Genomic DNA, 25,000 nt, shown 5'->3' with positions numbered 1-25,000 from the left:
GCAGTCGTTTTGTTATTAATGACTGGAAATATTTATTCAAAAAAAAAAAAAAAAAACTTGAGAAAAATTTAAAACAAAAGCCACCAACGCAGTGTTTTAGTTCATCATACAAAGACGGAGCTGGTCACTGCGGTGAGCGTCTGATCGACTACAGAGTGTGAGGCAGTTTGGAAGGCTGGCGGGCGGGGGGGCGGGGCCGAAGGAGGAGAGGGGCCGGGGCCACTGGAGGGGGAGGGGCAGGGCAGAAAAGTCTCTCAGGGTACGTTTGATTTCTCTTCCTTCACGATGCAGCATCGACAAGCTCCGCCCACTCTTCTGTCTTTGTCCCGTCGCCCCTTTTTTTATAAGTTCCTGCGTTGTGGGCGGAGCTTGGCGTTCGACCAACCAGAAGACGAGGAGCCGAGGCGCCAAAAAGCACGCCGGGTTAGCGGACAGGAAGTTAGAAAAGCAGGAAGAGGAGGGGGAGCACCGGGCGGAGTGGGTCAGTCTGTGGGGCAACGGCGCCCCCTGCTGGTCTCACCGAGACTGACTGCGACCCTGCTGCTGTTCCACGTCCGACAGTAGAAGAAGAAGAAAAAATGCTTCCTGTCCAACTTCAATGGGGGTAAAAACATAAAAAACATCTTAGGTTGGTTAGATCCTTCCCATGATGCACCTGGGGCCCCAGAGAACAGGCGTGTGTTAAAATCAAAGTTAGGTCAGAAGGGAGGGTGGGGGGTGGGGGCGGAGTTCCCAGTGTGTGTGAGTGGGTGAGGGGTCTGGGGGGGGCGAGACCTTAACAGTCATGTGACGGCAACAGAGTCAAAAAAGGCAGAAGGTTGAGCGAGGCCGCTGCTGATGAGAGCGAGAGAGAGAGAGAGAGTGAGAAAGAGAGAGAGAGAGAGAGAGAGAGAAGCAGGAAGTGAGGAGGAGGAGGAGGAGGAGGAGGACGCCCCCTTGTGCAATGCATCCTGGGATGCCTCCGTTCAGAACTTGTGCTGTCCGTCTCTGTTTGTCTGTCTGGCTTGGCTGTGAGTCCTCCTGCCAGTAGGGGGCGACCATGTTCAGAGTGTGCCGTGAGAGAGAGGGGAGGAGGGAAGGACAGGAGGACGAAGGAGGAGAAGCACCTTCAGTTTGGCTAGAGAGAGAGAGAGAGAGAGAGAGAGAGAGAAGAAGTGGTGGGCAATGGAGGAGAAGCACCTTCAGTTTGGTGAGACAGAGAGAACGAGACAGACTGAGAGAGAGAGAGAGAGAGAGAGAGAGAGAGAGAGGGCGGGGCTTGACGGAGGAACCAGGTTGTTGTCCTGCAGGGGGCACTGCCAACACCACCACCACCAGCGCCGCTGCTCTCAGCCGGTGCCTGCAGAGACCAGGAGGCGGGACAACAGTCAGAGAACTGGGTGGGTGGGGGTGGGTGGGGGTCATGAACTCAGCGGGTCATGTGACCGTGCGGCGGCGGCGCTCTCACCCTGGCCCCCCTCCGCCTCCCCCCAGCCCTCGGCCGCCCCCGCCAGCTCGTAGTGCTTCTTCCTCAGCTCGCCCAGCCGCTCGCGCTCCCGCTGCAGGCGGGTCTCCAGCTCCAGAACCAGAACCTGCAGCACCGCACAGCACAGCACAGCAGCAGATCACACCTTCACCCTCTGTTTCCTGCAGGCTGACTCCCCCCCCCCTCTCTCTGTTATCGTTTTAAAATTTCCGTTGTGACAAAATCGACTGAATCCATAATTCATTTTTTTCCGACCTGTGAATCCATCTCCTGCCGTTTGATCTGCGTCAGCGTCATGCTGGAGAAGTCCATGGTGTCTGGATGGACACACACACACACACACAAACTCATTCTGTGAGTTTTAGCGTCACTGCTAGCAGCTTCCATAGCCTCCCTTAGCTTTAATGCTAAGCTAATAGAAGGATGGAGTCTGTCTGAAGACTTGAGCACGTGACAGGAAGTGCACCTGTCCAAAAAAACGACCGACACGCACACACACACACGCACGCACATGCACGCACACGCACGCACACGCACACACACGCACACACACGCACACACACACACACACACACACACACACACACACACACACACAGTCAAAGTGTCTCTCACCGGTGTCTTCGATCTGAGACTTGCCCGACTTGGTGGACGCCACCACGGCGGCGGCGGCCTGCGTCACGCCGCGGGAAGCCTGCTGGAGGCGCCGCAGGTTCCCGCTGTCTTTGTCCGCCTTCACCTGCGGGGAGGAGAGGGAAGAGACGGCCTGGTGAGGTAGAGGCGGACTCCCACCCGCCGCCGTCGCCCCCTGCTGGCTGGAGGACTGCGGCCACTCACCTTGGAGGCGGCCACCAGCTGAGCCGTGCTGGCGGCGATCTCATGGGAGCAAACCATCAACTCCTCGAACTTCCCCTCGCCCTGCACCACCAGGTCGGCCGCATCCCTGCAACGACACCGCACCTGCTGGAGCCACTGGCAACTGACTGGAAACACGACTGGAACCACTGGCAGAACAACTGGATCCACTGGCAGAACAACTGGATCCACTGGCAGCTGAGTGAAGCCACAACTGGAACCATGGGCAGCTGACTGGAGACACTGAGAGCTGATGGGTGCCACAACTGGAACCATTGGTGCTACCAGGAACCACTGGCACCAACTGGAACCACTGACACTTACTAGAACCCTAACTGGAACTACTGGCGCTACCGGGATTCACTGCTACTAACTGGAACCACTGAGACTGACCCCACTGGCACTAACTGGGTCCTCGGCTGCATGAGGGAGCCGGTGGTGCTGGCTGACTGGGAGACGGACACACTTACACCATGACGGTGGCTCCCCAGCCCACAGCCTTGGAGGCTGAGATCAGGCCCTCGGTCCAGCGTGAGTTCTTGACGTAGAATTCCTTGGTGGTGGCTGCCCCCTGGTGGACAAGAGAGGACATGACCAAGGTGCTCCAGCACAGTGGTGTGAGTCTAGTGTATTCTAGTGGCGAGGCTCTCATTTTTATCCCCCCCACAGCCGCAATACGCATCTATCCAACAGCAGCTGCTTCAAAACAACACAAAACAAGACCCAGCGTCAGACTCAGTAATGCAGCAAGTAGCCAGCATCCACATATTAGTGAGATGATGATGACTGATGTGTTGTAAGCAACACAAGATATGTAGCAGTCACTTACTGTTGGACTTTAATGAACTGAGCAACAGCAGTCAGAAGACAAATTTGTTCAAAATAAAGAGAAAATGAATAGATAATAAACACACATTAAAAAAAAAAATTGGTTGTACGGTAATTTGGGACCTTTTCTAACCCTAACCCTATACGACGTATTGCTTTGTATCACGTGTGTGTGTGTGTGTGTGTGTGTGCATGTGTGTGTGTGTGTGGTGCTCACCCTGCCGCTCTCCACGATGTCCCTCTGCAGGTCCTTGGAGGACAGAACCAGCTCCTTGATGGCCTGCATCAGCTCCGTACACGAGGCCAAGATCCTGTTGGGGGCGCCAGAGCAGAGCAGAGCTGAGCGGCTCCGTTCAGCCGACGTCCAGTTGCCTCTGGATGATTTCAAGCTCCCACTCAAGTCGCTGAGAAACCAGCTCAACTTGTTTCGTGTCTTTACCTCTCGTTGACCTCCATCTTGACCCCTGTGTCCACCGCCCGAGACTTGTTGAGCATTTCCTGTCGGCGTCCACCAGGGACAGGAAGTCAGAGTGAGTCCCGACAGCTGCACGCCGTCGTATGGAACAGCAGCTCACAGACACACACAGACACACACAGACACACACAGACGCTCACAGACGCACACAGACGCACACAGACGCACACAGACGCACACAGACCCTCACCTCTATCCTGGCAGCAGCTGACTCCACGGCGGCCGAGGTGGCGGCCATCTCCTGCTCCACCAGGTCCCCCAGCTCCCCCTGCTGGAGCTCCAGACCTTTGGGTCGCAGTTTCTGAAAAAAAGCAGTCAGTTTTTTATTCCCTAGTTTTTTCCTAGGCTGAAACTCAGCGTGCGTTTGTTTCTGTTTCTGTGTGTGTGAGTGTGTGTGTGTGTGTGTGTGTGTTGGCATCCCAGCACTGACCACCGCCGTGGCCATGACGGCCTCTAGCGCCGCCCTCAGGCCGCCGTCGTCCGCCGCCGCCAGCGAGTCCCTCTGCTTCATGTCAGCCAGCAGCGCCAGAGCTGCGGCGCCGCAGGCCTTGACGCTGTCCGACAGGGCTGCGCAGCAGGGGGGGCGGGGGGCAGCGTTACACACACAGGAAGTCACACCACCAACCAGCTGCCCACCACCAGCAGGGGGCGACTCACCCTCAGCCTGCTCCACCGGCACCATGTGGGAGGTGGCGCTGCCCTGGACGATGGTGTCGCCCAGCAGGTGGCCACTGTGGATCAGAACCCTCGCCAGCTCGGCGACACCTGCAGGGGCCGAAGAGGAAGGATGGGGTGAGTTCAACCTGACGAATACCCAATGAAACTGCCTGTCCACCAAGCAGCTAATTAACGCTGACTTAAAGATTCACAAATAAACTCACTTGAGTCGTCAGCGCAGTAACCCTCTCTGGCCACACGGAGGCGCTCCATGCAGTCTAAAGAGGCCTGGCACCTGGACGCCAGGTAGTCTGCAGAGAAGACAGACAGACAGACAGACAGAGGTGATGGTAAGTCGCTGCCCAGGTGGCGCTAGTGAGCAGCGAGCGAGCGTGGGTGCGGGGGCGGGGCCAGACCGGCGGAGCTGGTGCAGCCGATGTGGGCGGGGTCGTCGATCTGAGCCAAGCTCTCCTGGACGATCTTCTGGGCCTCCTCCAGCGCCCCCTGCAGGCTGCTCCAGCGCGCCTCCGCCAGCTGGCTCTCCAGCGCCTGCTCCCGACTCTCCTGGGGGAGGGGGGCGGGGGGGGCAGTGAGTGTTAGAGTGTGTGTGTGTGGGTGGGGGTGGGGGGGGGAGGCGGAGCCGCGAGCCCATTGGCCGAGCCGGCTGATTGGCCGACCTTCTGGTTGAGCTGGTTCTGCAGCGTCTCGGCCGCCTTGGCGCCGCTCTCCCGCTCGGCAGCCAGCAGGCCCTGGGCCTGCTCTAGCTCCACCCCCCTGGACACCAGCTCCACCTCCAGCGCCGACAGGCTCTGCACCAGCTCGGCCTTCTCCGACTGCAGGGCCTCCAGCTGGGATCCCAGCGTCTCGCTGGACTGCAGGGAGAGAGAGAGAGAAGCAGAGAGGCTTGAGGCTGATTTACACCCAAGCCAAATACTCGCCAAAATAAAAGCGATATTTCAAAAATTTTAAAACGTTCAGGCAGGAGTCAATGACGTGAAAACACAGTGGACCTGGTTGATTTTCATCACAATACACGATATGGCTGTATTTAGGTTTAATATGTGCTGCTGTTGACGTTTCGGCTTCAACGCTGCTCAGTTCGGCCGTCAGATAGTAAAGCAGATTTCACTTTAAATCTGAGACAATGATAAACAAAATGCAGGTGCATTTTTTTCTTTTTTACACACAGCGATACTTGAGACCCAGTCGGGACGACAACCCCGCTAGTTTCATGTACAGAAAACAACAGTGAAACTCTTTGGCCCGAAGTGCTGGTGTCATACAAAATAAAGGGATTTGAAGCCTATCTTGGCTTAGCCTGCGAGTGGCTAACTACCGGAGCAGTGCATGATGGGTACCTGCTGGGACGAGGTGACGCTGGCCTTCAGGGACTCTAGCTCCGCCCTGCTGGACAGCAGCTCCCCCTGCAGCTCCTGCAGCTGCTGCAGCTGCTGTGACTCCTGAGACACACACACGCACGCACGCACGCACGCACGCACGCACGCACGCGCGCACACACACACACACACACACACACACACACACACACACACACACACACACACACACAAGAAACGTAACAATAATTTACAGCTGGACTTTAATGAAGAGCAGTCACAACACTATTTTGTTAAAATAAAGAAAAAAATGAATACAAAATAAACACATAAAAAAATAAAGAAAAAAAGTAAAGTACCACGGAAGCAACGGCCGACTCTCAAACACTTCAGAACTTGAAGCATCCTTTTAATCACATTTTCAAAAGGGAAAGTGAACGCTGTGTTCGAAAATCAAACCGACTGATGCGTTTTCTATTTTTTACGGTCATCCGGGACCTTTCCTAGTGGTTCTACGACATGCAGGTGCGTAGAGGCGACAGCACTGCACCTGTCGGTCTGAGGTCTCCTGGGCCGCCTTCACCTTCTCCTGCATCTCCCTCCTCACCGCCTCCACCTCGTCCTGCGCCGCCTGGGCCACCGTCATCTGCCGGGTCACCTCGGCGTTCTCGACAGAAATAAACACACCCGCAGTTTTAGTGTCGCCGCTAGCTGTTTCCCCCTTAGCTTTAATGCTAAGCTAATAGACCTGACCGGATGTGGATCAACGACCCGTATTCTGGTTCGGCTCTTGGAACCGGTTCGGACTGCTTTGGACCGGCCACACGAGCGAGAGGTCTCACCTTCCTCAGCAGATCAGCGTGGCTCTGGACCAGCTCCGTATACTTCTCCTTCAGCTTGTTGTAGCGCTGCTCGTTGGCCTGAGCCTTCTCTGCACAACACACACACACACACACACACACACACACACACACACACACACACACACACACACACACACACACACACACACACACACACACACACACTTGAAGCAGGTTGTGTAGGACAGTGGGTTTGCCAGCAGATGGCAGACTGGTGCCCGAGCCAGGCTGCGATTACCTGTGAATGTACAGGTTGCAACTGGAAGCAAAGCAAAAACAGGTTGCCTTAGCAACAGGCAGTGGATTTTATCTCCCTTAACCTCTGAGGCTGAGAAGAAGAAGAGGAAGGAAGGAAAAGAGAAGACTTTTTTTCTTCTTTTTTTTAAATTTTAACCACGATTTTATTAGAAGGGGCAGGAGGAGGGGAAGGAGGAGGAGTAAGAAGGAGTAAGGAGGAGGAGGAGGAGGAGGAGAAGAAGAAGGAGGCGAAGAAGAAGAAGAAGAAGAAGAAGAAGAAGAAGAAGATCTTAATTTAGTTTATTTTATTTTCCAACCACAATTTTATTTGGAGGAGAAGAAAAGAATTAGGAACCAGAAGAAATGAAGACGCAGAACAAAGAGCAACCAGCAGGGGGCAGCAAAGCGTAAGGTTTTTACAAGAGAGAAGAAGATGACTTTTTTTTTTTTACTTTTACAACCAAAATTTAATTAGGAGGAGAAGGAGAAGAAGAAGAAGGAGAAGAATTTGTAGCCAGAAGAAACAAGGATGCAGAATCAAGAGCAACCAGCGGGGGGCAGCAAAGCGGCAGGTTTACAGAGGCGGTGTCTCACTCTCGATCTCGGTGAGGCTGCGCTGCTCCTTCTCCGTGTCCTCTCGGACCCTCCTCACGTCCTCCAGCTCCGCCCTCAAGAACTCACTCTCACCTGCAGCCTGCAGCCGCAGGTGGCTCTGCTCGGCAAGCTCCGCCTCCAGCTCACTGACACGCCCCCTCAACGCCTGGCACAGCCGCCCACTCTGATGGACGGTGAGAGAGAGAGAGAGAGAGAGAGAGAGGGAGGGAGAGAGAGAGAGAGACAGAGAGGGAGGTGATGCTGCTGCCCCCTGCTGGACGATGCTCTGTGATTGGCTGTTAGCTGCTCACCTCCAGCCGGAACGACTCCAGCTCGTCCTTCAGCGCCTGGATCTCCCTGGTCAGCTGATCAATCAAACGGTCCCTGAGCGCACGCACACACACACACAGGTCATATTGGTGTTTCTGCTTACACACACACACACACACACACACACACACACACACACACACACACACACACACACACACACACACACACACACACACTTACTTGTCGTCCTTCCTCATGCCGTTCTGGCTGTTGAAGTTAAACGGGTCGATGGCGGCCGAGGTGCCAAACAGGTCGTCAAACTTGGTCTCCACGGCGGGCTGTCAAGGGTCACAAAAGGTCAGCGGGGGTCATGTGACGCCGCGGACGGCAGCTCGCTGAGCTCAGCCGGCAGCTGCAGTTCCCTCACCGGCAGCACGGGGACGTCGGTGTCCACCAGCTCGTCCGTCTCCACCACGTGCTCCGACTCCGGGGACGAGGCCTCGGCCGGGATCACCACCACCGGGCTGATGTGCTCCGACAGCGCCGACGCTCGCAGGAAGTTCGGGGGGTTCTGCGGGAGACGCACACACACCGCGTCACCGCTAGCTGTTTCTATAGCCTCCCTTAGCTTTAATGCTAAGCGAATGGACCTGAGCGTGTGCACCCATCCAAAAAAAAGGGACACACACACACACACACACACACACACACACACACACACACACACACACACACACACACACACACACACACACACACACACACACCGACCGCCGGGGACCATGGTGGGACATCGTCCAATCAGGACGGCCCTTCCTCACCTCCGGCAGCTGTGGGATCTGGATGAGCCTCTTGAAATACTGCAGGTTGCTGGAGCGGTAGAACAAACTCTTCAACCTGCAACAGGGAGGAGGCGGAGTCAGGCGGCAGGTTGCCGTGGGAACAGAGTGAGACACTGAGTGAGTGAATGAGTGAGTGAGAGAGAGGGTGAGAGTTCCTACTTTTTGAACTGCTCCTGGAAGCGGTCTCTGTGACCCTGCAGGGTGTCGGCTGGAAGGCCTGCAAGACGCAACACACCAGGTCACATGACCAGCGTTCACTCAGCCATACACAGCAATATGTGTCAAATATCTATTACTACTGGTACTGTCATTATGATTAATATAAAAAATGTCCAATATTACTACTACCACTAATAATAATAAAAATAACAATAAAAATGAAAATTATTATTAGCATTATCAACAACAACAAGTAATCACATCGAGAAAAAAAAACTATCACATCATTATTATTATCATTAACATCGTGCACAATCATTGCGCTTCCCTCGTGGGCTGACCAGCAGGGGGCAGGGGTTCACTCACAGGAGTGCAGCTTGAAGAGCAGCTTGACGGTGTAGTCGTACAGGTGGCTGCAGTCCAGGATCACCTGGATGAGTGGCGCCAGGCGACACTGACCGGCGGCCGTGACCGACACCGAGCGGGACATGTCCAGGGAGCTGAAGACTGGACACACACACACACACACACACACACACACACACACACACACACACACACACACTTATATTAGATTCTAAAGGCACTTATTTCTTGTGTTTTAGTGAACTGAGTGTCCAGCAGAAGGGAGTGCAGTGCTGGGAAGTCACCAGCAGAGGGCAGCAGTGGGTCAGGCTGGACCAGGGGTGGGCAAACTTTTTGACTGGTGGGACCACAACATGTTGATTCAACGTCAACAGAAAATGAACCAAAGCAAAGTTCCAACAAAATCAGTGTCTTTGAAGGCATCACGGTATTTAGCTCTTTATTGAAATGACCCTGAAAACACTCAATTATTAATTTAATGATTTCATAATTTAATCAGTGCAGTGGGCCAGATTAAAAACCTTAGTGGGCCGCATATGGCCCCTGGGCCGTAGTTTGCCCTCGCGTGGGATAGAAAGTATGGAAGAGCATCAGGTAGGCAGGACTTTTAACACACACACACACACACACACACACACACACACACACACACACACACACACACACACACACACACACACACACACACACACACACACACACACACAGAGAGGGGTCTGCCCTCTTGAGGCCAGCATCAAACATCTCTGAGCTCCTTCGCCTTCGGTTTTGTTTTTTCTTCCTGACTGAGCTGTGACCAGGGGTAGGGGTGTGTGTGTGTGTGTGTGTGTGTGTCCATGACTCACCACTCAGGAAAAGGTTGAGCTCACACTCCAAGTAGTCAAACATCTCCACAGTCAACTGGAAGCTGGAGAAAGTGTGTATGTGTGTGTGTGGAGGGTGAGAGAGAGAGAGAGAGAGAGAGGGAGAGAGAGAGAGAGAGAGCGAGAGAGAGAGAGAGAGAGAGATGATGTCATTTCTCTCCAGTGTCACGGCATCACTGCGTTGTGATTGGTTCGGCTGGAGCGAGGTCAAACTAATGAGGCTTCCTCCGATGCTCACAAGTTGTTGACGTCGTTCTCTCCGGCCTCGTCCAGCTGCCGATTCGACATCTGCAGGTTCCCGGGAAACCGAGGGTTCTGGAGCAGGAGAGGAGGAGGAGGAGGAGGAGGAGAAGAAGACGAAGAAGAATGAGTGATGAGAGACGGCTGACAGATGAAGGGAGAACACGACTCTGCCGTAGCTGCTGGAGCGACTGGCACGCACCAGCACCTCTTCACCACCAGGGGGCAGCAGTGTGCAGCCACACATCACCTGTTGCCCTGAGGAGGAAGGCTGTGTTCTGAACATCTGGACCTGCACTCATCGTGTACGTGTACGTGTGTGTGTGTGTGTGTGTGTGTGTGTGTGTGTGTGTGTGTGTGGTCGGATAGTAAATAATAACAATGAAAGCTCAACAGAGCCTCTTCCTGATTGGTCAGGTGGGGGTTCCTGCAGCAGTCCAGTAAAAAATACCCACAGTGTCCAGCAGGGGGAAGACAAAGCTCAGCCTGGGAAAGATGGTTTTCATTCTTTTCTTCTAACAAACACACAGTCCATGTGCTGGAGAATCTGTGCGTGTGTGTCTGACTGCTCTCTCTGTGACCTTGACGAGTGTGAGGTGTGAGGTGTGAGAACAGTTCACTTCCTGTTTCCGTCCCCGGCGGTTGCCAGACACTGAACGAGTCTGCGGTTAGTTTCTGCTGCCGAGAATGACCACGAGCTGCCGTTTGACCTTTAATCTTCAGCTGAGGAAGACCACGCCCCCTTTCCACCCGGTGACATCATCACAGAGTCGTGCGGCCGAGGCCTCGGTGCCTCACCTTGACGTGAAAGTCCATTTTGGTGATGAGCAGTTTGAGGTAGACGCTGCACAGCTTCCCGTAGCCTTCACTCAGGTGACCCTGGGGGAGAGGGGAGGGGCACAGAGAGAGGGGGGAGGAGGGTGAGGGGGGCATAAAGAGACATGTGATCAGTGAACAGGTAGCGAGCAGCAGAGGTCTTGCTGGCTGCTGGACGTGTGACGTTTCTGTCCACTTCCTATTTGCCTTTAGTCAGCCTACGGAAGCACAACAACAACAACAACAACAACAACAGGGAGCCACTTCCCTGATGGCATCAGCACGCTTGGATTAGCATTTAGCTTAGCGACTTTGACTCTTCAGATGTTTCTGAGCCAATCAGCACAGAGGAGGAGGAAGAGGAGGAAGCGGAGAAAGAGATGGAGGAAGGGGAGGAAGGAGAACGATAAGATGATGGAGGAAGGGGAGGGAGGAGGAAGAGGAGGAGGAGGATGATGTGGAGGAGGGACCAGGGTGTGAGACTCACCCACATCCTGCTCATGTCGGTCAGATCCGCCTTGTTCCTCATGGAGTCCTTGATCACCTGGTGGAACAGGGAGCAGAAGGTCATCAGCAGACACACAAGGTCAAAGTATTCACATTGTGTACTTCAGTTAAAGTACGGATACTTGAGTAAAAACAAAATACTCCGGTTAAAGCACTGAGTCAACGCGTCTCTTCCAAAGACTTCTCAACACCAAAGTAACCCACGAGTTTTCTTCATATGCACACAGTAGAAATATAGTAGTAATATAGTAGGGAATCTAAGTAAAAAGTCGTCTTGTGTTGGCTTGTGTGTGTGTTTATATCTGTGTGTGAGCAAGTCAAGTGTGTGTGTGTGTGTGTGTGTGTGTGTGTGTGTGTGTGTGTGTGTGTGTGGTGCCTACGTTGGGGTGTCCGTCGCGCAGCAGCTTGTGGAAGACGTGGCAGAACTTCCAGCACAGGACGGCGTTGCTGGACAGCGGCAGCCGGTTGACGGCGGCCCAGAAGGTGTGAGCGCCCTTCTCATGGTGGGTGCCCAGGATGCAGGGTGGGGGAGGGGCCGAGTCAAGGAGGCGTGGCACAGCGATGGGTGGGGCGGAGTGGACGATCCATTAAGCTACGACGACGACAAACTTCAACAAATGCGACCTGCTCTGTTGTGAAGCTGCAGCTGAACTGAAGACGTTTGGTTTGTTTTATGTGTATAAAAGACACACGCACACACACATACAGTAGTTTGAGGGTCACCGCTAGTCGCTCCCTTAGCTTTAATGCTAAGCTAATAGAAGTATGGAGTCTGTCTGAAAACCTGAGCCTGTGAAAGGAAGTGCACCCATCCAAAAAAAGGACACACACACACACACACACACACACACACACACACACACACACACACACACACACACACACACACACACACACACACACACACACACACACACACACACACAGAGTGAGAGGATATTCCTGGCGTGCTTCTCCTTGACGGCCACTTCCTGTGTGTTGATGGCCTTGTTGATGCTGACGGCCTGCGGAGACAAAACACAGAGAGAGGAGAGCGAGGTCAGAGGGACGCGCCAGCCAGCGCCACCGACAGGAGAGAATGTGCAACAGTCGCTACCCCTCCCCCTCTCCCTCCCTCAAGCGGTGGTGGTGGTGATGGAGGTGGGGGTGCAAGGAGATCTGAGCCCCTCCTCTGCCTCTCTCATCGGGCCACAGCAATGAAAATAAAACCTGGCGCAAAAGGTCAAAGGTCAAAATGATGTATTTTTATACCCCCCACCGGAGGGGCGCAAAACAACATTCAAATTGTCACTGCAAGCTCCCCCCCGCTGGTGGTCCGCTTCCTTCGGTCGTTCCTCCTACTTCCTGTTTCCCTGCATGGCAGCGCATGCTGCCGGGGTCAGCGGAGGACGAGCGAGGCCTGTTGTGTAACATCACTTCCTGCAGATGTGCTGAGTCGACTCGGCCTCCTCTTCCAGCTTCCAGCATGTGATGAGTCAGGAACAGGAAGCGCATCATCACCACCAGGAAGCAGCAGGAAGACGCTGGGTGTGTGTGTGTGTGTGTGTGTGGTTGTGGTGCTCTAAAGGTCAAACAAAGGACGTTTCCTGCTGCTGAGCATCGACCAGGTTTCAAACCCGCAACTCTAACTTCCTCTGATTGAGAGACGGGGGAGGAGGACCAACATCCTGCTGCTGACTGGTCACTTCCTGTTTCGCCATCCAGCCACAGTCACCAGAAGAGCAGCAGCAGCAGCAGCCGGTCGAGGATCAGATCAGATCAGAGTGATGGTTACACAGTCATTGATCAATGCAGCTCCAGAACCTTCTGGACAGTCAGAGGAACCAAAAGGAACTAATCAAGTGACCGACTTCACGGCACGGCTTCCCTCTGCAGCCTCACACAGAACCTCAGACCACAGACCTTAGACCCAGGACCTCAGACAGTGTACCTCGGACCCAGAACTTTTGAGAACCAGGCCAAGAACCTCAGACTCCAAACCTCAGACCCAGAACCTTAGAGAAACAGACCAAGAACCTCAGACCCAGAACTTTTGAGAACCAGACTTAGAACCTCAGACTCCAAACCTCAGGCCTAGAACCTCAGGCACAGAACCTTCGACAGAACCTCATACCCAGAACAGACAGAAAACCTGACGAGCCCTTCTGTCCATCACACTCTAGCGGTCCAATTGGATGTTGCTCTGGCAGTTTGGTGTCAGTCAGTCAGTCAGTGGGCCACAGGGTGTCGCTCTTCACACCTCTGCTGTGTGAGGAGGTGGTCTAACCTCAGCTCCGCACATATCTGGGCTGAAAAAAATAGAGGAAGTGGCTGTTGTGCCATTTCCTGTCAAAGTTCTCATTCTCACATGACCTCACGCCGTGTCAGTCGGGGGGGGCACCGCCCACCACCACCACCCATCACTGGCAGCTGACACCCACTTTTACAGAAGTGGGAAAAGAAGAAGAAGAAGAAGAAGTAGAAGAGCTGCTGATTCCCACAGCTGTGAGAGCGGAGAGGAGGAGGAGCCGGTCGGGAAGGGTCTGGCTCCGCCCCCTGCACTGGTTACCCTGCCTCACCGATCAGCCGTTCCAGGAGTAGGAACCAACCCCCGACAAGGTCTTATTGAGGAGTTGTTTAAAAGAACTCAACCCCCCCCCCCCCTCCACACACACACACACACACACACACACACACACACACACACACACACACACACACACACACACACAAGCTACTTCCTGCAGCCAGCCGCCATTGATATGCTGATGGCGCCGTGGTCCAGTCCAGAGACAGGAAACACCTCCTGACTGCCAAATGAGGCTCCAGGACCCAAAGACCAGCAGGAGAAACAGTGTCAGGGTTCAGACGACCACCTCATGACAGCAGCAGCAGCAGCAGCAGTAACAGTATGACTGGACATGGAGATGTTGATGATGTCATGGATCCCAGTGGAGCTGTGGCAGGAAATGACTGGAGCTCCTCCCTGGAGGTGCAGGAGCATCACATGGTGCGGCTGTGAGAAGGAGGTGAGTCAGAGCAGCCAGCCGACCATCAGGTAGCCAATCAGGGAGCAGCTCTGGGACTACGGGGGCGACTGGGGTGTGGCTTCCTGCCTTGGCACACCCTCAAAGACCCATTTCCTGCTCCTGCTGCTGCTGCTGCTGCTCTTCCACTCGGCCCAAACCCAGCCAGTGTTGATGGACAGAGGCGGATCGCGACAACAAGGCCCACAACCATCCAAAACCCCCTCCCACCTGTGCGCTCACAGGTCCAAAACCTGCCCTTTGTGATGTCACAAAGAGCAACTAATAACTACGCTGAGTCAACCTCCCCACCACCCTCCACCCAAGCCAGGTGGCTCCGCCTCCTCTGAGATCACCTTGTGTTGGTAGCACATTCTGAACGCGAGGAAAGTCCAGCAAAAGAAAGTCAGTTTTAGGACAGGAGGTTGCAAACACAGGGCTAAGCGTTGATCCTGTGGGATCGACGTGAGGTAGAGGATAGAATGAGGGACATTTTCAAAGGGGCTGTGTGTTCATTTTTACAAATACAAGCAATTAAAAAACAAAATCGCTTTAGTTCTGAGGAAAATTGCGTCCTGCCCCTTTAAGGTTGACGGGCCCCTGTGTGATGATGAAGGTGGATTTCTTGGTTTCTCCAGTATTTGAAAACAAGGTTTGAAAACAAGGTTTCTGTGAGCTCGCCGCACCTGGACTACCAGCTCAACCGCTGCAGACGGAAATAAACACATGAATGTTCAAGTTGAGCAGCAGCAGCAGCAGCAGCAGCAGCAGCAGCAGGACGTGGTTCCACTCCGTCACGGAATAACGAGCGGAAAAAGGTTCTGGCGGAAGCGGCTCCGCCCGACTGGAAAGGTCACCGGCGAGAACAGAACCTGTGTTAGGTCTGACCGTGTCCAAACCCTCCTGAAGAGGGCGCCAGTTCATGTCCTGTGCACTCAGATGCATGCTGGGAAAAAAACCCAACATGATTATACACCAAGCGTTCGTTATCTGCAAGCTGGATCAGAAAAACAGAATCCAGGAGCAGCAGCAGCAGGGAGGAGCTTCAAAAGAACCTCCCCCAGCTTCAGATGTTTCTCCTCAGGAGAACGCCAACATCTTCAGCTTCATCACTGACATGACCAGGCAGCGTCCGGAGCTCCCAGAGGGGGCGGCAGCCTCTCGGAAGAACCAATTAAAAAGCAAAAGCAAGAAAAAAATCCCCAGAGAGCTTCAGGAGCTCCTGAAGCTCACACACAGGCCTGGGCAGCAGAGGTCGACGCCCCCCCCCCCCCCCCCCCCCCGGCAGGTTTATGAGCCCTGTTAAGTCTCAGCCAGCCACTTCCTGTTGCAGCGATGATGTCACAATGACATGTTAGTAAAGAAGCAACCGTGTGTGTGTGTGTGTGTGTGTGTGTGTGTGTGTTACCCTGTTGAGGGCCGATCAGACATCAGGCATCATTAAAGTGAGAAAACAATCATCCTTTTTCGCCTCTTACAGACTCCACCCACCACCACCACCACCACCTCTCCTAGGTGTCAGACAGACAGACAGACATCAACAAATCAATAATTCATGTGACCAATGTGGGAAAACATTCAAAGTTATGATGAAATATTGAAGCTACGGCAGTGGTTGAAGCACCACCGGCCGCAGTGTAGAGCAGGTGTGGGGGACCTCCTCCTGGGGCAGCAGGTCCACCAGTAAGAGCTGGACTGAAGAGTAAATGCTGCTTCTGGAGGGGATTCTTCTGCTTCTGAGGCCACTGATCCACTGCCAGCTGCACAAAGGAGCTCTGTGAGACCCGGCTCACAAAAACCCCATCATTGACATTCACGGCACATGGGAGCTGAGCCTAAGTCCACCTGCAGCAGGAGACCTCCGGCCAACACAGACCCAGGACCACAGGATTCAAGACCCAGGATCCAGGACATCAGCAGCCAGGGTCCAGGACTTAGGATCCAGGACCCCCGAGCCTAGGAACCAGGACCCCAGGAACCAAAAAACAAGACCATGGGACCCAGGACCCCAGAGCTTAGGATCCAGGACCCCAGGAACCACAAACCAGGACCCAGGACCTAAGATCCAGGACCCAGGAGCCACAAACCCAGAACCACAGGACCAAAGATTAAGGAACTCAGCAGCCAGGAAACAGGACCCCAGGACCAAGGGTCCCAGGATCCAGAGGCCAGGACCCAGGAACCAGAACCAGGGCCCAAGATACAAGCCTAAGGACAGGAGTTCCAAATCCCCTGGAGGCAGTCCTAGCATGTTAACCTGCTCAGACCTGAGGACCAGTCATTGCACTGCACAACTCTGCCTCCTCCACATCATCATCATAATCATCATCATCATCATCACCACCACAACAACAACAAAGTTCTCACACAAACCTGCAGCTCACAACAAGTCTCTGCTTGTCTCCAGCATAGCTGCTGCTGCTGCAGCTGCAGGGACACACACCACCCCCACCTCTAGAGGAAACCTCAGTGTGTGTGTGTGTGTGTGTGTGTGTGTGTGTGTGTGTGTGTGTGTGTGTGTGTGTGTGTGTGTGTGTTCGATGTAAAGAAGCCCTTCTCCCACCGCCGCACTTACGATCTTGCTGAGATCCATGGCGCTGCTGGGAGCGGAGGAGGTCCGCTGCTCGGTGTCTCCTCAGCGGAGTGATTAGTACCGGGAAAGCGGTGGAGGAGGAGGAGCAGCAGCAGCAGCAGCAGCAGCAGGAGGAGGAGCAGCAGCAGTCAGCTCAACATGTGTCCCGATTTGGTATAAAAATGTTCCCGTATCCGTCCTGCCCGTCGTGCCCAGGTTCGCCGTCTTTTCCGGGGGAAAGACTTCCAGACGAGGCGGCGGGAAGGAGCTGGAGGAGCGGCCGGCTCGCAGCACTGCTTCCCCGGCCAGAGGAGAGTGAGAAAGAGCCCCCGGCTCGGAGCGGCGCCGAGCGGTTCTTTTTCTTGGTGCGAGTGTCCCGCTCTGCCGGCAGACAATGGTAGCACGGAGCACCGCGGAGCTTCGAGGAGGAGGTGGAGGGCTGCTGCACAAACTGGGGTGCGGGGACCCGCCGGGGGCCCTCGGCAGCCGGACAGGGGTGGAGGCGGAGAGGGGGGCCGGAAACGAGGCAAACAGATGGATTTGGGGGAAGGAGGGGCGTCTTTTCAACACATCAGCGTGACAAAAATCAGTTAAAAAAGACAACAACCAGAACAAACTCAACCCTCCTCTCCTTCCGCCAGTGACGTAGGAGGGGGAGAAACAGCTGGGGCGGCTGTAAACAAAGAGTTGGGATCATTTCTTTTGCAATGATCGCCGAGGCTGAGGGAGGCTTCAGGGGGTTCAGCCAGAGCTTTCTGGGAAAACAAAAAAAAACTTCCACTAAGCGGAGCCATTCTAGGGAGCTGCCGCCCCCTGCTGGCCCTCTGGGGGAACAGCAGCAGGAAAAGCTTTTCAGTTGACGCGCAGCCAGGAGCAGGTGGCGTCAGAGCTCCGCGAGTTTCTTCACCACTTCCTGAGCTCCGAGGTGAGGGAGGGTCCTGGGCCTACACCTGCACCTCCCTCACCCACCCCCACCTGCACCTCCACACACCTGCCGCCAGGTGTCGCAGTGAACCTGGTTAAACACTGCAGGATGCACAGCATGTGAAAATGTAACACAGCTGCTGCAGCTGCTCAGAGTTTTTAACAGCAGAAAGTCAAATCCAATCCTGGCCGTGTGTGCGCGTGTGTGTTCTTTGTGTCACAACAGATCACGTGACCCAGGTCGGTGACTTGCGTGTGTGAAGGAGTGATGTTTTCCGGGGGATTTTAAAATGTTCTCGTCCAGACTGTGTGATCGCTGTGTCGTAACGTTGAGGTTCCTTGGGAAACAACACAACGTGGAGTCACAAGGCAACAACAACAGCAGCAGCAGGTGTGTGTGTGTGTGTGTGTGTGTGTGTGTGTGTGTGTGTGTGTGTGTGTGTGTGTGGACCAAAAGCAGCAGCAGCAGCAGCAGCGATCCTGCATCAGTTCCACAAAGACCAACAGAAACGCCACATCAGACGTGAAGCAGCAACCAAACACCACCATGGATCAAGAGCTTCTCTCTAGCGCCCCCTGCTGCTGCTACAGCGGTGGCAGAGTTGTTACAGACATTTGTGGAACAGTCGGGGATGGAAATAAACACATGTGCCATTTATTTTTGCCATAAACTTTATACATCATCGCCATCAGCACCCCTGACTGACTCTTATTTGTGTTCCCTTTCTCAACTCTCTGCTCAGCCTCTGCGAGCACACAGCAGCGCCCCCTGGAGGAGAACTGAACCTTGTCCAGGACAGCAGCTCACACTGAGGGTCAGTTGCTTCTCACAAATTAAATGCTAAGTGCGGCGTTTCCCCAAGGGCGTGCACCAACCTCGATGTCTCATCGGCCACGCCCACCCCGCGGCGGTCACCGAATGATCTGGGGGCTGCTGTCTGAGGTCAGCTGATCACCGGGGGCAAGGGGTGGGGGGGCAGATAATCGATACACACTCGACTCTGCGTCCGAGCTGCTCCGACACAAACCGTCTGTGTGCACACAATGAGCCTCTTCACTTCCTGGCACGGCGTGGGCCGTTTGGGGGCGGGGCTAGTGGGCGGGGTCAGTGACAGGGCATCATTCACACACACACGCGCACACACACACACACACATACAAGGGGCACGCTGGTGGAGCAGGTCCTCTGAGGACCTCAGAGGACGAGGGGAAGTTATCCCAGGTCAGGCTGTGCTTGCCTGCAGTACCACCTCCCGCCTCTAGGGGGCAACAGACTGGGGATAAAACAAGGGACCGAATGAGAAAAATTCACACTGGCAGCCCCTCCAGATGTCCAGGAAGCAGCTTGATTTGCTCTCTGTTTGGGGAACGGTGAGAGCTGAGGATCAGTGCCATTTGTGACCTCACAAAGGGATCGGCTATTGTCGCACTGGTTAAGGGAAATTAGCAGAATTAATTTATTTTAAAGGAAATACAGGGAGGGGGGCTTTAAAAATAAAATTAAAAAAAAGCTTAACCTTGTCCGGTGTTACAGCGCCCCCTGTGAGGAGTCATAACATGACGGTGTGGCATTATGATGAGAGCTTCTGAAACATTCAGGGACACTTCCTGCACGCGACTGATGGTTACAAAGGCTCAAAGCGACAGAAAGAGACGTTTCCATGGTGACGCACTGGAAGAAGCTTCATTATTATTTTTAAAAGGAGTCGAACTGAAGAGTGAGACGGCACCAATCACCACATCGCACACTCAGCGACACTTCCACGATAAGACTGTCCCTCCACGGCGGGGGTCGGCAAACGTTTTGACTGGCGGGACCACAATGGGTTCCAAAATTTGACAGGGGGGGGTAGTGGAGCAGCAGCAGATGGATGCAGTGCTGAGGTGAGCCGCCTCATAGGAGGAAAATCATGGGATATGTAGAAAGCATGCGCTTCAATATAATTTGAAAATAAAGAAAAGCAAAGTGCGAACAAAATCAGCGTCTTTGAAGCCCCACGGTGTTAATTCAGCTCTTTATTGAACTGAGTCTGAAAACACTGAAACAATGGAGGGAATGCAGCTGTTTCATGACTGACTTACGATCAATATAATTTGCTTAAGTTCGGCGGGCCGGATTAAAAAGCTTAACGGGCCGCGCACGGCCCCCGGGGCCGTAGTTTGCCCATGCCTGCTCCACGAGAAGATTTGGAATGTAAACAGCAGCAAAGCAGCAGCAGTAAACAGAATCCTCTGGCAGAATAGGATAGCAGCCGTCATTAATCCTACATTATGGAAATTTACACAACTACAGCAGCAATGCTGGAGAAAAGAATGGATATTATAGTGATGAAAAAGAAATAAAATATTTATAGATAAGTATAGATTATTGACATATAAAAAAGTGTTTTATTGCACCTTTATGAAATGTACGTGTTTGAGAAGAAAGTCTGAAGGTTGAAGTTCTCCACCAGGGGGCTCCAAAGAGGGAACTTGACTCCTTCGCCTTCTTCTCTGGTTTCATTTTGGGGCCAAACTTGAAATTTCCTCTGACCCAGTTTTCTTTGGGACGCTGTGTTGCAGTTTATGGGCCAGTAGTTACATGATAACACTTCACCACCAGCACCACCTGTTAATTATTCTTCAAACATCTGCGGGTCTCACTGGTGCTTCCAGGAAGTGTGACATCACAGCAGTGTGATTCACGTGTTGCTGGAGGGTGGTGGGTGGTGGGGGGGACGGGAGGGACGGGAGGGAGTGAATGATTTACACTTCACTTTTGACTTCCTGCATTTCAATTGGAGGAGGTCATCTCTCATCTGAGATCTTCTTGCTTCTCCTCCAGTGGTTCCCAGCTTTCATCTCACGTCAAACTCTTTGGTCCCAGTTGGCGTTTTGAATTTTCATGTTTTTGTTTGTTTTATTTTGAACTCTGAACTACATTTGCCGCAAATAGACGCTCCCATATCTTTATGATATTTATCGGGAACCCACACGGACCCGCGCGTTATCTTGGCTGACGCACAAGCATGGCTCTTGCGATATGACCTTTGACCTTTCGCTGTCTTTTCAAACTAAAAAAAAACAGAGACAAAAGGTAGAGGTAGCCACGGTCCAGCTTCCCCCCCAACATGTTCAATCACAGGATGAGACACAATGGTGGGGCATGATGGGTTGGGAGGGAGGTAAGGGGGAGGGCACCTGGCGGCCAATCAGAGCGGAGTCAGCAGGGGGGAGGGGCCGGAAGTGGAGCTGGAAGGCAGTATAGCTCCTTCAATACAGGCAAATAAACACGGGTGTATCTTAAGAACTGGAAGGCATCTTTCCTAGTGGCCACTCGAGGTACTGCAGCAAATAAAACAAAACAAAAAAAAACAAACACGCAGCCCAAAAAGCTGCTGACAGGACGACCTTTGACCTGAAACCCAGTTCATAATTGATCCTTCGTCTGAAGATTTGTAAGTTCTGGATTTTTGAACTTTCAAAAAAATTTGAAAGGCCAGAAAATCCCCAGAGAAGAATTCATTATAATCCCAAAGGCACAACTCTCGCCTCCACACAAAGTTAAGTTGTGAAAGGGAAGAAGTCAGACGTAAAACTTTCGACGGAACCAGTGAGCCGTAAAATACAAGTAGGACGCAGAGACAGCAGTCGAGTCCTGGATTCAAACGGGTAGGGAAGAAGGGGGTGGGGGTGGGCAGGAAGTCTAATTTTAAAGCTCTAATTATGAAACACAATGTGGCGTTGGTCTGCAGGCACGTCCCCTGCGGAGGAACCAGTGCCCCACAACTTCCCACAAGGCTCTAATTATGGTTCCAACGGAGAACACAGAGGAAGCGACCTTAGCACCAGGTGCTGAGACCTCTGGGTTCCCCCCCTATAGCAGGCATGAGCAAACTATGGCCCGGGGGCCATATGCGGCCCATTAAAGCTTTCTAATCCAGCCCGCTCAACTTGACAAAATGATATTAATAGTCAGTAAGTCATGAAATAGCTGTGTTCCATCCATTTTTCTTTGTTTGCAGAGTGATTTCAGTCAAGAGCTGAAGACCGTGATGCCTTCAAAGACACTGATTGGGTTGGAACTTTTGTTGGAACCGGTCTTAGAACCAGGAAGCTGAGCTGGAAAACTTTTTTCACATCCCAGTTTAACTTCTAAAATTAAAGAGTGAACCGCAGCTGCCGCTACTACTGCTGCTGCTGCTGTGGAGGAGGAGGAGGAGGAGGCTCAACGTGTCATTAAGCTACAGCAGGCGGCGCCGCTGCTGCGTGCTATGTGGCTCGCCCTCCTGTTTGTGCTCTTTTTAGAACGCCGAGAGGGCAGAACACACACTGCTAGTTGACTCGGCTCAGCAGGGAGAGAGGCCGACACCTCCCGGCCACCGCCACCGCCACCGTCACCATCATCATCATCATCATCATCATCACCACCACCATCATCATCACCATCATCATCATCATCATCATCATCATCATCATCACCGCCATCATCACCGCCATCATCATCATCGGTTTGCTCATAGCTGGACACCGCGTCACACGTAACAAGGTTGCACGTGACGTTGTCACGTAATTCAATTACAAAATAAATGTAACAGTGATCAGTTACATTACTGGAAAAAATGTGTCATTAAATTACAGTTACTTCTATCTAATTATAAAAGAAAGTGTCATGGAAAGACTTTTTCTCATTTACACGTCAGCGGGTGTGATTTATGATTGGATGGAGGAGGAGACGGAATATTTTTGACAAGTAATCAAAGCGAAAAATGTAGCAACCATTCTTGACAGCAAACAAACATAAAGAGACAAAAGCAAACGGAATCCTCGTAAAGTCTCGTCCTGTGGTGAAACGGTTACATTGCCGTTAAATCTTTTAATAGAGGAACTTGTTATCGTGACCAATTACAAATGCCAAAGTAAATCTTCCCAACGCTGCTCATGGGTCACAAGTCAGTGCAGGTCAAATGATCCGTCCATCATGCGTCCCCTGCTTCAGCTAAAAAAAAACTACAGAAGAACAAGAACAAGAACAACAAAGCTGGGTTCCAACTGCACCAATCTGCTGCTCGCTCACTTCAGCACAGTCCGCAAATCTGAGCGCCACCACTGGAGCTACAGAGTGGAAGGTACGGTCTCTGCTTTAGTTAAGTCTAGTTAAGCCCCGCCCACCACCCCAGCCTGCAATAAGGTGGCCCATTCATATCAATTGGGTTGCTAGCTAACTAGCGGGGAAAGTTTCTGGCTTCCAGGTTACCTCCACATCATGTGACCCATAGAGTGTGTAGCAGTAGTGTCACTTCCCATCATGCCATTGTAAGCCATGTGATGCTACAGAACACATCGGCCAATCAGAATAAGTCGTGCTGGGAATATAGAACTCTTTTCTGAGAATTTTCTGGCCTTGATCATTTGTTTTTAGAAAGATTAAAAGTCCAAGACTTAAAAATCTACAATAGAAACAATTATTATGAACCGTGTGTCAGGTCAAAGGTCGTCCTGTCAGCCGTTTTACAGACCTCTATTTCTGTATTGTGGTCTAAAGGGGGGAAAAAATGCCTTTTTGGGCCGAATGGAATTGTTAGCTTCAGTACCTCGAGTGGCCACTGGGGAAAAAAAGAACACTGTGCCGCCATCCTGACAGTCTGATACATCCAGTGTTGCCGCTCCCCAACCAATAGGACACATGAAACTGTTACCAGCTGGCAGAGAGGGAATCAGGTGGAAGAGAGAAACCTGAAGCTTCTGCTGAAAGGAGTCTAAACTACAGGACGGGAGTTGGTTCTCCTCAGGGAGTTTCCTGACGTTGCTGGCACTGTGGTGATTAGCGCTAGCCGGGTGTGTTTAAATGTCAGGAGATGGAAGTGAGCCGGACACTGAGGAGGTGAAAGCAGCAGCAGTAGCGGCAGCAGCAGCAGTCGCAGCAGCAGCCCAAACAGATCAGAGGAGATTATCTCCGGCTGATCCACCCGCCCAGCAGACAGCACGTTCACTGATTTTCAGTCAGGAAATCACACACACACTCACACGTGCTGAGCAAGTAGACACGACACACAATAAACACAAAGCATTAGTTCTCTTGTCAAGCTGCCGGAAAACGCAAATTTCTCCTGGAGACCAATAAAGTGTCTATCAATCTGTATCCATCTACCAATCAAAACACAGGACGGCCCGGCCGACTCACACCTCCACTCCTCCACCACCAAACGTGGCGAGCGCGAGCTGTCCCGCGCCATGACACACTTGCAGCGTGCGATGATCCCCGGCAGGCCTGACAGTGACCCAGTGACCCGGGCGCCAGCCGGGCCGCTAATCCACACCAGCCCTGCCTGCACGCCCTGTTGAGAACAACCCAGTCCCGGAGATACCACATCCTCCATCCACCACCACCACTGGAGGGCACCGTCTGGAGGACCAGGCACAGCGTGGGGGGGACAAGGAAGCAGGGAGCAGGAAGCAGACAGGAAGCAGGAAGCAGGACGTCATGACAAGTCAGAGAGATGATCTTCAGCAGAGTACTGAGGGGCCCCAGCAGGAGGAGCTGACAGCCCATCATACATGACACAGCTGCTTCCAGCCTGCACACACACACACACACACACACACACACACACACACACACACACACACACACACACAGGGAGAGAGAGAGAGAGAGAGAGAGAGAGAGAAACACACACATCTCTGACCTACATTCTGCAGCGTTGTTTTTGTTGCTCAGCGGAGCCGTTTGTCTGACCACACACACACACACACACACACACACACACACACACACACACACACACACACACACACACACAGGAATCTCGACGCTGTAAACACCCAGAAAAGACGTGACACCCCCGGCCGAGCCGAGCCGAGCAGAGCCGGACTCCCAGCAGCCCCCCGCGGCCCTCCGTCCCTACCTGTCCCCGCTCGAAGCTCTCCTTCTCCAGCTCCAGGCTGTTGGCGCCCCCGGTCCTCCGGATCACTTTGGGGATGGCGTTGGGGACTTGCTGCATGGAGCTCTTCACCCGGTCCATTCTCTCCCGCTGAAGCCCCACCAACACCGCCACCGCCTCCGCCTCCGCTGGGGTTTCGATAACAATAAAATCACTGTAATAATATATTTTATAATAAAAAGACGGTGAAAAGAGGCGG

General features: G+C 53.1%; 1 protein-coding gene and 1 long non-coding RNA gene across 4 annotated transcripts in view; one reads left to right on the top strand and one right to left on the bottom strand.

The window, feature by feature from the left end:
- The first annotated feature begins 760 nt into the window (after positions 1-760).
- On the top strand, positions 761-9,928 carry LOC142881001 (uncharacterized). 2 transcript variants are annotated; one of them, XR_012925493.1, is made up of 3 exons: positions 761-861; positions 896-1,157; positions 9,900-9,928. It is a non-coding gene; the product is annotated as an uncharacterized LOC142881001 (long non-coding RNA). The 2 variants fall into 2 exon arrangements; XR_012925494.1 differs by having other exon boundaries at positions 9,896-9,927.
- Positions 1,198-25,000, bottom strand: part of hip1 (huntingtin interacting protein 1) — a 23,958-nt gene continuing 155 nt past the window's right edge. Inside the window, exons 1-31 of one of the 2 annotated variants that reach the window (XM_076014961.1) lie at positions 24,766-25,000; positions 12,318-12,381; positions 11,758-11,900; positions 11,358-11,414; positions 10,853-10,933; positions 10,053-10,129; positions 9,797-9,858; positions 8,952-9,092; positions 8,586-8,643; positions 8,406-8,481; positions 8,012-8,155; positions 7,825-7,922; positions 7,623-7,695; positions 7,312-7,495; positions 6,460-6,548; positions 6,168-6,284; positions 5,639-5,740; positions 4,958-5,152; positions 4,697-4,844; positions 4,505-4,591; positions 4,281-4,388; positions 4,054-4,190; positions 3,814-3,924; positions 3,588-3,646; positions 3,366-3,459; positions 2,791-2,891; positions 2,303-2,408; positions 2,081-2,204; positions 1,721-1,782; positions 1,448-1,571; positions 1,198-1,339 (exon numbers count right to left, since the gene is read on the bottom strand). The exon at positions 24,766-25,000 is cut by the window's right edge and continues 155 nt beyond it. In XM_076014961.1, the coding sequence (XP_075871076.1) occupies positions 1,329-1,339; positions 1,448-1,571; positions 1,721-1,782; positions 2,081-2,204; positions 2,303-2,408; positions 2,791-2,891; positions 3,366-3,459; positions 3,588-3,646; positions 3,814-3,924; positions 4,054-4,190; positions 4,281-4,388; positions 4,505-4,591; positions 4,697-4,844; positions 4,958-5,152; positions 5,639-5,740; positions 6,168-6,284; positions 6,460-6,548; positions 7,312-7,495; positions 7,623-7,695; positions 7,825-7,922; positions 8,012-8,155; positions 8,406-8,481; positions 8,586-8,643; positions 8,952-9,092; positions 9,797-9,858; positions 10,053-10,129; positions 10,853-10,933; positions 11,358-11,414; positions 11,758-11,900; positions 12,318-12,381; positions 24,766-24,882 (3,150 nt within the window). In that variant the 5' untranslated portion in view covers positions 24,883-25,000 and the 3' untranslated portion in view covers positions 1,198-1,328. Of the gene's footprint in view, positions 1,340-1,447; positions 1,572-1,720; positions 1,783-2,080; positions 2,205-2,302; positions 2,409-2,790; positions 2,892-3,365; positions 3,460-3,587; positions 3,647-3,813; positions 3,925-4,053; positions 4,191-4,280; positions 4,389-4,504; positions 4,592-4,696; positions 4,845-4,957; positions 5,153-5,638; positions 5,741-6,167; positions 6,285-6,459; positions 6,549-7,311; positions 7,496-7,622; positions 7,696-7,824; positions 7,923-8,011; positions 8,156-8,405; positions 8,482-8,585; positions 8,644-8,951; positions 9,093-9,796; positions 9,859-10,052; positions 10,130-10,852; positions 10,934-11,357; positions 11,415-11,757; positions 11,901-12,317; positions 12,382-16,957; positions 18,122-24,765 lie in introns of those variants that run through there. The other variant, XM_076014962.1, reaches the window with a different exon arrangement.

Source organism: Nelusetta ayraudi, unplaced genomic scaffold (genome assembly GCF_046127955.1).
Source record: "Nelusetta ayraudi isolate G7.1 ecotype Tasmania unplaced genomic scaffold, CSIRO-AGI_Nayr_v1 ptg000175l, whole genome shotgun sequence".
Classification (NCBI taxonomy): domain Eukaryota; kingdom Metazoa; phylum Chordata; class Actinopteri; order Tetraodontiformes; family Monacanthidae; genus Nelusetta; species Nelusetta ayraudi.
The sequence above is the reverse complement of the archived record's forward strand: the minus strand, read 5'-3'. Positions and strand labels throughout refer to the sequence as shown.